The sequence below is a fragment of the Gnatocerus cornutus genome, chromosome 1 (genome assembly GCF_029298725.1).
Source record: "Gnatocerus cornutus isolate USDA-ARS CGAHR chromosome 1, icGnaCorn1.1, whole genome shotgun sequence".
Lineage (NCBI taxonomy): Eukaryota > Metazoa > Arthropoda > Insecta > Coleoptera > Tenebrionidae > Gnatocerus > Gnatocerus cornutus.
In genome coordinates this window covers 9,884,931-9,897,602 of record NC_142233.1, presented here as the reverse complement: position 1 = coordinate 9,897,602, position 12,672 = coordinate 9,884,931, and the positions used below count along the sequence as shown (strand labels likewise).

The following is a 12,672-nucleotide window of genomic DNA, read 5'->3' as shown; positions in this document are numbered from 1 at the left end:
TCTCACAGAACTAAACACGTGAATAATTTGAGGTAAATTGCAGATCTTCGCAATTTTTGCTGTAAATCATTATTCCTCAAGGTCCTCAAGATTTTCGATGCGCTCTGAAAAATTGGTGATTTTGACCAGTGGCCATAAAAAAGTCACAATATTTCGCTGGTAATTCTGTTTCTATGTGACGACTGATTAAGCGGTTGTTAAAGAACTGACGAAGGAAATTCGATGCCTTTGTTTTCGATGAAGTCTGCCTGTTTTCAAAATATTTCAACACATCGAAGAACCGTGATTTAAAAAAAATATATCTCTGCATATTTCGGGAATTTTGAAGTGCAGAACTTTGATAACGTGAACAACGTTACCTCGATAACGTAAACAGCAAAAATTTTGTCAAAGAAGCGTGTGCAATTTATTATGTTATGGCTTCTCCAAAAACAAAATTTTTAAGTTTTAGTGTTAGTGCAAATGCACAAGTACAATGATGTTAAATCTATGATTTGTAAGATTAAACTGCAGAGAGCTGAAATTCTCAAAAACGTTGTTTATAAATACAATTGTCCTGGAAAATAAAATATACTTAAAGGCTGCTGAACCTAAAGTTCATTTTTATTAAAACCACCAACACCACACCTTCTCCAACTTTATAACTGATAACGTCGTCGATGGTGATTTTCTGGTTATAATAATAATAATATATATTTAATTCCTTTGAGAAAAAAATGCAGGAAACGTCAAAAAATATATATACCAAAAACATAGAATGACACTCACAAACCAAACAAAGATGGGACAATAATTCATACTATAGTTTAAAATATTTACTTAAATCGTAACAACACTTATTTACTAGGTAAGTTTTTAATTGACGTTTTAAATATGAAAAATATATTTAGCACCTTTTATTCTTCCCGGTAAAAAATTGAATATTTCAATTTCTAGTGACGTCAGAGAGTTTTGACACATTCAGCCTTTTAAATTATAAAATTAAATAAGGTGTCTAATAGATGTCTAATTAACAATTTGATTACACATAACGGCCTTTCAGGCTGTGCCAAGTCTTTTTACTATTAATCCTTCAATTTACAATTCAATAGTCTGTAAAAGAGACGTTTTTAACCGAAAAACACATAATTTTCCGAAATGTCACAAATTTGCCACTTGTTTTTTTACCAGACAATTTCTCTATGCGACGTTGCCCATTGCGGTGTTGAAGGTTAAAAAAAAGATCGGTATAATCCATTCACAAAACATAAAAATCAAGTTACTTTTGATTTCTGTAAAATCAGAGTGTATTTTTCAATCAGCATTTTATGAGACTGTACTTTAAAGTTTGTTGTCAATGTCAGTTCGGTTTGTTTAATTTTAATTTACCTTTGAGGAATTAGTGTCTTGTTAAAACTTTTCAATGCAGAAATAATCTATTTCTTACGCTTTTTTGCAGAGTAAGTTGAAATTAGAGATTTCATTTTGAAATTTTAGCATTATAATACTTGTCAAATGTCCATTTGGTTACCACTCTCACCAAGTAATTTGTATGTTCTGAGAATGAATATTAAATTAGTTTAACGAAAAAGGAATAGATATATTACTCGCATTTCAAAAGTCTCAAAAGAAGCTTAATAAAAGTAATAAAAGAAGAAGTTTAATACAAGTTTTTAGTAACACATATTTTTCCCATACTAATACTAAACTAAACTAAACTTTCCCATAATTTGAACACATTGTATTTAATTAAAAACTAAATAAGAAGCAGTAATGCTGCAAACTAACTCAGTCAAAATGTTATTACATATTTTCAAACATTTCCATTTTTTGCTGTGTATTTCCCCGGCGAATATCTGACTGAGGATTGTATTTCGTCCTCCCTTGAGCCAGATTAACCCGATGAATCTTATCCAAATCAGTGTCCACCGTTTGATTCCTCGTTTTATCCAGTTTTTGTTGTAAAAACTAAAAAACGTCACTACAGTCAGACCTTGCCGTTCGCAGAGGTCAGGATCCAGAAAAAATCCGCGAACCGCAAAAACCGCGATGGACAAGTACAACATTATGGTGAAAACAAAGTCGGGTTTTATTTATGTACTAAATTTATGAATACGTGTGTCCCAGAACTCGCGCTCCAGAGAGCAAGAGAGGGTGCCGACAGCAATACAGATGATAAATTTCAAACACAAATAGTCTAGGTTTAATAGTATTCGAGAAAGAATAAAAAATTAACAACCAATCCCGGAATTGGAGAAGTGGAGTAAAGGACCATCCCAATTTCCTAGGCAACGAGAGTGTAATGTTCATCTGACCAATGGATTCTGATCAGCTTTGGTATTGGCTACCGTTTTTTCGTCTTATCTCGATTATTTTTTGAGTTCACAAATTTGGGTTTCAAAATTTTGGTTTTCTCTGCTTTAATTATTACTTATCGATATCGTGTGAAATATAAACACTTGACATCAGGAACCCGCGAACGGCCAAAAAAAAGACAACAGTGTACCGCGTAAAATCAAATCAGCGAAGGACAAATTCGCGAACGGCGAGGTTCGACTGTACTTTACTTCACACTTATATTAATACAAGGTGTTTATAAATGTTTCTAGCATCAAGCGTGACTTTGGAATTCCTGTCGTACACTATTTTGCCGCTTTGTTTTCATAGTGAATATAACTATCTTGAAAATTATTTATAATGTTACTTACTCAATGACGGTTTTGTGCCCAAGTTTTCGATTTTTAGGTTTTCAACCACAACTGGAACAGTTTATTTCTCAAAACTTACTTTGCTTCTTGTTTGAGGTTAGCTGTAAATGTCAGTTGACAAATCGAAACCCACATTTGTAATGAGCGGCAAATTTCTTTGACACTTTATAGTCACCCTTGATGCTAGAAACATTTATAAACACCTTGTACAAACCTTGAGCTGTTCCCGAAGTTGGTCATTAACATCCGCGAGATTTGGCAACGTGGCACCTACAGGAAGCTCTTTACATTGCTTGGCAACTTCTTCAAGTTTGCGTTGCCTCCGCTTTTCTTCTTGTTTGCATGGAGCTTCATCCGCTTGTTCGAACAATCGCCTTGCTTCTTCATCTTTCGCATAACCATAGACTTGTTTTGCTAATATTTTATCTTCAGGTTTTAGTTTTTCTGCCATTTTCACATCCGTGTTGTGTTCCAAACGTTCCTTCATTTCTTTGAGTATTTGCTGTTGCTTTTCTAGTTCTTCTTTAGGCCGTTGGAGCTTTTCATGTTGCTTTTGTAGTCTTTGAATTATATTCGCTTTGTTTTCCTCAATTTCGTTTTTCATTGCTTCTATAAGACTGTTGAATGAGGACAGAATCTAGATACTGGATCATCACATAGAAAATGGTAGTTATAAAGAACAGATTAGATAAGTAAGCAAAAACAATACAAACCTACTTTTTAATAATATTGAATCTGTTTTTTCTCAGAGTCACAAATTACATTACAAATTACAATTAGTTTAGGTACCTACTTCAGAATGAATCGTATCACATATTTTTTCAAGTATGACATTCCATGCTCGAGTAGTTTACATAATTGAAACTCAGTTATTGTGTTTGAAAATCGTTTATCACCGTTGGACAAACCACATTCCATAATTATTGTAAACTCTTATCCTGAGGCTCTAGTTTTTAGCAAAAAACCTTAGTGTAACTTGATGAAATTGGTATCCAAAAATTACAAATAAATCATTTAATAAAAGGTTATTAAATGATTTATTTGTGATTTTTGGATAGCAATTTTATCAGGTAAGGACACATTGCGTTGGGCCCCGCCACCCTCGAAAATTTTAAACCTTTTTCCTGAGGCTCTGATTTTTAGTAAAAAACACAATGTAATGAAATTACTTTAAAAAAATTACTAATAAATCGCTCATTTATTCCACGTATCGAATTTGCCTCCATCGTCAGAGGGTTGAAATCTCCTACCCTTTTACTCCTATTTTTTTACAATATTTTAAGTATTTGTACGATTCGTTCGGATGCCTGCAGTAATGTAAAAAACATTGCGTAAAAATGCGTGGTGCAAAAAAAATTGAAATAATATTGTGAAAAATCTATAAAAAGTGTTAAGAAAATTGTTAGTTCAGCAATGTTGCCCATTTTCTTTATTTTGTTTTAGATCTATTACGAAAACTGAAAACATGATTTTTTAAGGTAGTGCGCAACTTTCTGGACAGCCGGTATAAGAAAAACCTGAAGAGAATGTGGAGATGATATCGAGAATCTGTAAAGTTATAGAGACTTAATAGGCTCTAAATAGAATCTAAGAAAAATCTAAATAAAGTTTAATGAGAAGCCAAGAAAAATGTATAGAAACAATGAACAGTCGAATACAAAATCTGAAGAAAATCAATAATAAAGAAAACAAAAGCGACACATAAGAAGAAATGGACCGAATGTAAAGAAAATCCGGAAGATCCACCGTAATTAGAGAAAGTCTCAAGTTAATCTAAAAAATTAAAAGGTCTAAAGACAATCAAATAGAAATTATTGATGATTACTAATAAATCGCTCATTTATTCCACGTATCGAATTTGCCCCCATCGTCAGAGGGTTGAAATCTCGCACCCTTTTTACTCGCGCTTTGTGAATGAAAATGTAGCACGACGGCATTAGTGCCAAAAATAAAAAAATCACTAATAAATCTCTTATATCAGAAATAGCCGTACCAACCGTCAGAGCGTAAAGTATATTAAAAAGATTTCCCACAATTCTGGGACAAACTTATAAAATAAAAACACCAAACCAACATTTAAAAAATAAATAGATTTTTTAACAATTCAGTTACAAATTAAACAATCACAATACACAGAGTTAGCACAGCCTGCATAGTAACAAAGCAGTACAATAAAGGCACATAAATTAAGACAGTACAAAATTTATATAATTTCACTATCAGTACAATATTGCATAAGTTCCTTTATCCTCCTGACAAAATCTTCATTTGGAGACTTAGTAAAACACTGAAGAAACTCCTCCACCGACTCATCTTCATTAGCATTTGGTCTTTTGCTCGCACTCATGGTTAAAATTTGGAAGTTAATAAAAGCGAGTGCAACTCCGAATTTCGCGTACTTTTTCCACTCTTCTTCTAATCGTTGGAATGAGAGGAACTCATTTACATCCAGTTCGAAAGATTTTAACGCTTGTTCCAAAGAACTGTGGTAGACTTTGAGGAATTGGTTGAAGTTTTTGAGATCGTCACTTGAACAATTTGTGAGTAGAAAAAGACACAGATCCAGGAGTGGAGAACCAAACTTAATTAGCTGCCAGTCGAAAAGTTTGGCTCTTGAAACGACACTCTGCCCATCAATTTTCTGGAAAAATAAGTAAAGTAGAGCCGCGCATCTGCAACTGGCAATACACTCGTGTAACTCACCTCGTGACTAAAAAGGAAATTCTCAGTGGGATCTCCGTGAACTAAAACGTCGAGATCTGACGACTCGTTCAGCACGTTCTCCAAGAAGTGATCGATTTCTCCATCAAACTTCTTTAACCTTTGAACTAGACCCTGGTCGAAGTATTTGAGACTTGCGGTCAAGTTATCATGAATCACCCTCAGAGTATGCGTGTGCTCCAAAGTACTTAAGTATCCACCACGCAACTCTGTCTTAAACTCCTCAAACTTGGTCGGGTTGTTTTTCTTGAAAGCGAAATTCAGTGCGTGAAATCTTCCGAACTCCTTCAACACCGCGAAAACGTGTTCTTGTGTTAACTCTCCGACCCATTTTTCGCACTTTGGGATCCACACATCCCCCGTCCCCAACAGAACCAAAGCTTCTTTTCCGTCTTCGAGGGTTGCGGCCAGGAGAGTTGGTGTTCCTTGAAACCGCTCTTTGTCTTTCAGGTTTTGTAATTCCATCATCTCCGGTAAGATTGTGTTGTAAAACAACGCTTCTCTAGCGAAGAGTTTTTTAACGGGAACAACTTCTCGTATTTTTCCATTCTTGGGGGCGCTTTTTACCACCACATCCACGATATCAACGAGACACCCCTTTCTGCAGACCACCGACAGTGTTGTCAGAGCGCAAAACGTCAACGTTTTGTCCGTGAGTTTGTCGTTCTTCAGAGTCACTCTTATAGTATTGTAACCTACCCGCATGGGGACTGTTTTGATGACGGTGGTGACAAAGTCGTTGACGATGAAGTCGGGGCACATTTTTCTGGAACTCTTGTAGATACTCATTACTTATGTTAAGTGCTTAGGCGTGGTTTTGACGTGTTGCTTGTTTTTATTTGGGTCAGTTATTTTTGTTATGTAATGGTTGGGATGCGCTGTTTGGGTTTGGCACCCACGTTTATGCGCCAAAAATTTACGATTTGAAAGAACATTGATCTTTTTTGTTTAAATCGGATTATTGAGATGATTTTATTGGGTGGAATTCGATGTGCAACAGGTAGTGTAAAAATAAACAAACTTTTTATGAGGGAGCATTTATACAACGCCTAAAAATGTTACAATTATGAGTTTTATTTTCTTAACTTGAACTAAACAAATTGTGTATATATGATAATAATAATAATAACTAATATTTCATCTTAACACTTTTTTTAATATTCTTATTCTTGGTTAGAAAAAAACTTCGTACACATTTTATATGACCATATAACTATGTGTATAATAATAACTATTTAAACAAGCAATACTATTGGTTTAAATGTGATCAACGCGGCTCTTTATTCCAGACAATGTATAAAGAGTTGCATAAACATATCAGCAGGATTGTGAATTATTTGTTTATAACTTAAACTATTCAATTAATCTCATAAATATCTTTTAATTTTGGCGGCGCACTATGTGCAGTGGTAAAATCAGGATGAACTTAACAACAATAAATGGAATATACTAATATATTTAGACTATAATTATTTAGACATACCTTTTGTGGAAAATACAGAGTACTTTGAGATTTGGCAACTGATATAGTTTAGTTTATCACATTTAATCCTGGAAATAACTGCACAAGCGCACGGAGCTCGTTATCCGACTGATGGTGATCAATTGAGAGGAATTATTGCACAAGTTGTGAAAGATTGTTCTAAGTTATTAAACTAAATAATTTAAAATAAAATCTAATAGTTCGAAATATAACATTAAAATAAACTCGAAATAATGATATTTTTTTATAGTATTTACAGATACGCAATAATACGAGTAGCAGTGGAAAATTTTAATGAATTTAGGAGATCTTTGTAAACACGTCAATTTCTTCGGGTTGTCTGGGATTTTCCAGGTTGCTCTTAATTTTTTAAAATGTCTCCAGTTTTATTCTTACTTATTTAACAATTCTGTTGAATTTTCTAAGAATCTTAGTAAGTTAAGTAGATTTTTCAAGAATCACTTTAATATTTAAATAAAATAATATTTAGATTTTTGAGGGTTAGTCAGGAATATATTCAAGATATTTTTGGATTTTATGAAGTTTCTATGAATTCTCAGATTTATCAATTTATTATCATTAAAAAAATTGAAAGAATATTGTGAAAAATCTCTAAAAAGTGTTAACAAAATTGTCAGTTCAGCAATGTTACCTATTCTCTTTATTTTTTTAGATCTATTACGAAAACTGAAAATATGCATTTTTTTAGGTAGTGCGCAACTTTCTGGACAGCCGGAGTAAAAAAAACCTGAAGAAAATGTGGAGATGACATCGAAAATCTGTAAAGTTATACTTTATAGGCTCTAAACAGAATCCAAGAAAAATCTAAATAACGTTTAATGAGAATACAAGAAAAATGAATAGAAACATTAATCAATCTAATACAAAATCTGAAGAGAATCAATAATAATGAAGACAAATCGTGCCGATAAAGTGGACCGAAGAAGTGGACCGAATGTAAAGAGAATCCGGAAAATCAACCGTAATTAGAGAAAATCTCAAGTTAATCTAAAAAAATAAAAAGTATAAAGACAATAAAATAGAAATTATTGATAATTCTGCAACTCAATAAGAATCTAGAATTGGAGGGAAATTCAGAGAGAGTTCAAAGAAAATTCAATAAAAATTCAGTCTATAAAAACTGAGAAAATTTAAGTATGTACGAAAACATAAAAAATTGAAGATTTTGATTTAAATTTAGAACACTTAAGACGAATCTAAAATGAATTTAAAAATTCTAAAAAGTAAATCGAAAGCAAATTAAAACAATATAATACAGTTGAATTTCTCATAAGCGGGCGTCTTTCTTCAGCGGACAGTTTTTTTGGCACGGAAAAATTGTCCTATGCTTTCTTAACAAATTTTTTTTTCTTTAGCGGACAACTCCCTAGAATGGACAAGCAGAACCATTCAGCACGTGCAGCGTAATTTAATATCTGAACAATTTAGAATAACAATAACATATTTAGCCATGGAAATATTCACCTATTAAAGAATAAGTTCTAAATAAAACTGCTGAGTTGCTTTTCTTTTAATCAACAGTCTTTAACTTAAACTATGCCTTACATTCTCAGCCTCACAAGTGTTCGAGAAATCATGGCCCAACAAAAGCATATATGTATTTAAAGTTTGAAGGAAAAAGTGAATATTGTGGGGGTTTATAATAAAGAAAAACTCAATGTCCGTGGTCAAGTCAAAAAATTTAATATTGGAAAGACACATGCGGCAGAACTTATCAAAAAGCGGGAAGATATAATTTTACAATGGCATTCCAGTGTAAATAAGAACCAAAAAAAGAACTTTATCAAAAGTAGGTAAAGATTTAGGATTGATTCTTTATGTTATGAATGGTTTGTTAAGGCTCGAACAAAAGGTATTTCACTTTCGAAAGCCAGCGAATATCCGTTCGGAACTTAAAAAGATTTTTTATTATACCTGCATCATAATTCTAAAGTAAAACACGCAAAAGCGTGCAAAAAGGGCTCTTTAAAACACTAAAGCTTTAAAGTCGTCTAGGTAACAAGAAATAGTGAACTGTCAGGACCAATTTTTATTTATAATATAAACATGAAAATTACAATTACTATTGTTTGAAATTTCAAAGCCGGCCGCTTGAAGCTGGTTACTGTTGTTTGTTGCTTCTAATTCATAACTAGTAGAAGCTTTTTCATTTTCATTCTTCTGTTGGACGTCCATAGTTCTTGATGAAGTTGATTTAGCAACCGATGTGTTCAGAACACCAGCAATGCGTTTGGAAACAACTATTTTGTTTAAAGTGGATTCTTCAATATAGCTACTAGCCACACTCGAGGATTTCCATCTCACCTGACGTTTCAACTCATCGATGCCACCACTGTTTGCCATAATCGTATGAAGTTCGTCGGAAAGGATGACCAGTATACTTCTCAGCTTCGGATAGAATTAATCGCAGTTCTGCATGTTCTGCTAGCCTTTTAATATCTTCACTCATTTCTTGAACGGATTTTTACAAACGTGAAAAAATGTGCTTAACAACGTAAACAAACAATTGCTTGCTAACCGTCTCTACGAAAACGATTCGCAAACAACCTTCGATAATTTTATTGGGTAAATTCACAATTTTTCAATGCTCCTTAAGGATTGTAAATGGATAGGTATAATAAAAAATAGCGTATAACACTCGTTTATAAGCGCCTTTAAAACACTTACGACGTTAAAAGCACTCCGCTGACGCGTCGTGCTCTTAAACTCGTCGTGCGTGTTTTAAAGGCTTGCTTATAAACTTGTATTATAATATACTATTTGTGCAAACTATGGAGACAGTTGCAGAACTACTGGAAATTTTTTAAATTGATTTTTGAAATACTATTTAGTCACAATATTATAAACTTTTTTGGATTTCTTTTCGCTCACGAAATGAGTCACAAATTTCCTTACTTTTTGTTTGTATTTTACTTGTTTGTATTTAATATGCTTTTCTTTAATTATACAGAAAGTATATTTTTCCTTCGTCTTGATTTTAACGGAATTTTAACAAATGTTCTCATAAGCGGACACTCCTTTTTTAAAGAGACAAAAATCTCGAGACCGTTGCTGTCCGCTCAAGAGTGATTCCACTGTATAATGTAACATAATATAACAATTCTAAAAATCAGAAAAAGCGAAGAAAATTTTAGAGATCTAATAAATAATGTAAAATATAAAAATAACTAATTTATTAGAATTTAAGGCTCAAAAATCAACAAAAACAATTCAAAGAACATTTAGAGAATGTAGAAAAAAGAAATGACAGAATTTAAAAAGGGTATCTAAAGTATCTAAAAGAGTATCTAAAAACTGTCGGAATTGTAAGAAAAATCTAAAGAGAAAATTAAAATGTGGAGAAATTAAAGGCAATCTAAATTTAATCTAATTGAGCTTTAAAGACAATGTAAAAAACAATTAAAGAGAAGCTATACGGCATGGTTCGCGAGTGATAATGAGCCTGACTGAACTCAAACTGCAATCCAACATACTTTTTCATAACTGTCGTAGATCCTTGAATTAAACGTCAAAGTTGACATTTTTTTTAGAAAAATATACTCACGCGATTATGCGCTTAATTTATGGAGACTGCAAAGTTTTGGCATTGCTTTTTCATGCATAACGTTTCCTCGGAGAAAATGCCATTACACATGCGGTGTAAACTTGGAAAAATCTAAAGATAATCTGGAATAAAAACGAGTAGATTCGAAGACCAAAAACGAATGATAACGAATTTTAAAAAAATGCCAAGAGAATATATTTTGAACTAAACGTAGATCTACAAAATCTAAACATCCTAAAAAAATAAAAATCAAACAGAACCGAGAAGATATCTGAAGGCTCAAAAAAATACAACATTTTGAAGAAACATATTATCATTACAAATTAGTATGCATTTAATTCTCTAATCCACCTTTGAGAGAACATACCACCTCCTATTACCATTATCGCGTAAATTTAAAACCATTTTTAAATATTTTTGTGATTGCGTAGATTTTGATTGGTTAGATTTGCCTTACATTCTTTGTAGACTTTTCAGATTTACCTACTTTAGTTTTTTTAATACTAGTAATTTTCTCTAGTTCAATATAGTCTTTTATTTATAGTTCAGCCAAGTTCGTCTGAGCCACCATAAAATCATAAAAATTAGACGGCAACCGCAACCGGACAGTTTGCGGTATTTTGTTATTTATGAGGAGACATCTGGCCTGTTTAGGGATGCTGTTCTTATCGCAGGGTGCAAACTTGAGGAAATAAACCCTCATTATGTGCACTTGAGAATCTTTTGAAGCTGTCCCGTTGCGGTAGCCCGCAAATTTTTATACTTTTATAGTAGCTCAAGACCAACTTGGCTGAAGTATAAAATTAACTTAATTTCTTGCCAGTCTTTAAGATTCTATCTTTTTTAGATTCACTTTATATTTTATATCAATTTTTTTAATAATCCCTCGGTTTGTTAACATTTTCTAAATTTTCTTTAAAACTCTTTCCCATTCAGTTCTTTTTAGTTTCTCTGAATTCTCTTTACATTTTCTTTAAATCTGTTCTAAATGCTCTTTAGATTCAACCGGTTTTTGTTTGTAACGCATTCTTTATTTTCCGAAATCAAACGAGCCTGCGTACTAAAAAAATTGTGGCGGCTCTTAATGGACTCGATTTTTATAATCATCATTATAATAGAAAAAGTACTTAACTAAATAGAATTGTATTTTCAGCAATAAAAATTTCTTGTACAACATTAAAACAAATTTAAAACGAAACCTCACAAATATCACTAGTTAGGTTTTCAATAACAAAGCTTCGAAATTACTTCGTCACTGCAAATGTGTTTTTTTTGTGAAGGTATCGACACCACTCGCTTCGTTACGAGCCATACCACCTACGAGCTCAAAACTTTTGCTGCTGGCTGTACCCACCCTCAAAGATTAGCAGAACTCGTCTCTTCGGTTTCAGAAAAGAGAAAACAGAACAAAAAGCTGTTGATATAATCCAAAGAGAAAGAGACGCAAGCTGTAACGGAAAAGACGAGTGAAGAATACCACCAGAGACGTGATAAAGAAAATACCAACATATTATTTAGAAGGGACAAGTAACTGGGAATCTAAGGAATTTGAAACGTGGTAAGGCGTCAAACACGGATGCGTACTAAGTCCACTCCTATTCTCAGTGGGACAAACTGAGGCAATAAAGAAAACTAAGAAAAAGATGAAGACATATACAAACATGTTCGCGGAAGACATGTACAATACATTATAACATAATCAAAGCGGCGGAGAAAGAATTAGCGAAGACGATGATGGAATGAAAATTAATAGCTAATGGGACAAACAAAAACAATAAGACGCACATGAACAAATAGTAAAAAGAAAGCAAATTGATGCGAGAGCTGGAAACGCATTTCATGTCATTTGGACAACATAGGTAAAGTCCAAGATATGGGTACTTCTGAAAATACCAAATTCCCTCAATGGAAATAAAATTCCTGAGAAGAATAGAATTAGAACAGACCATGTAAAAAATCGTTGACAGACAACTTATGGGCACAGAATTGCATACTGGATTTGACCGATGACACCAGTCTTCCGAGAAGAAACATAAATGTGTAAACCTGTCGACCAATTCGCTGCAAGTTGAGAGTAAAGTGTAGCGTAGCACAACCTTTGCATTTTTATAAATGCGCTTCAGAAATTGAAAGAAGACATTCACTAAACAGATATACGAATAGACAAATTAGATACCTCTCGAGAATGGCAATACAAGCCAACTCACATCCATGTA

At 33.0% G+C, this 12,672-nt stretch overlaps 2 protein-coding genes across 3 annotated transcripts; both read right to left on the bottom strand.

Moving 5' to 3' along the window:
- Window positions 1–1,782: 1,782 nt before the first annotated feature.
- On the bottom strand, window positions 1,783–3,313 carry LOC148180245 (uncharacterized). The gene is made up of 2 exons (XM_088035423.1): window positions 2,902–3,313; window positions 1,783–1,947 (listed from the first exon to the last, which is right to left on the bottom strand). Exons 1-2 carry the CDS (start codon window positions 3,289–3,291, stop codon window positions 1,783–1,785), a joined length of 555 nt encoding a protein of 184 aa, XP_087891549.1. The 5' UTR covers window positions 3,292–3,313.
- A 1,445-nt stretch (window positions 3,314–4,758) lies between these two features.
- Window positions 4,759–6,978, bottom strand: LOC148180244 (uncharacterized). Of its 2 annotated transcripts, XM_088041714.1 has the most exons (3): window positions 6,892–6,978; window positions 5,391–6,182; window positions 4,759–5,328 (listed from the first exon to the last, which is right to left on the bottom strand). In XM_088041714.1, the coding sequence occupies exons 2-3, from the start codon at window positions 6,168–6,170 to the stop codon at window positions 4,891–4,893; spliced, it is 1,218 nt and encodes a 405-aa protein (XP_087897840.1). In that variant the 5' UTR covers window positions 6,171–6,182; window positions 6,892–6,978; the 3' UTR covers window positions 4,759–4,890. The 2 variants fall into 2 exon arrangements, with proteins under 2 accessions (XP_087897840.1, XP_087897834.1); XM_088041708.1 differs by lacking the exon at window positions 6,892–6,978 and having other exon boundaries at window positions 5,391–6,441.
- Between the last annotated feature and the right edge of the window lie 5,694 nt (window positions 6,979–12,672).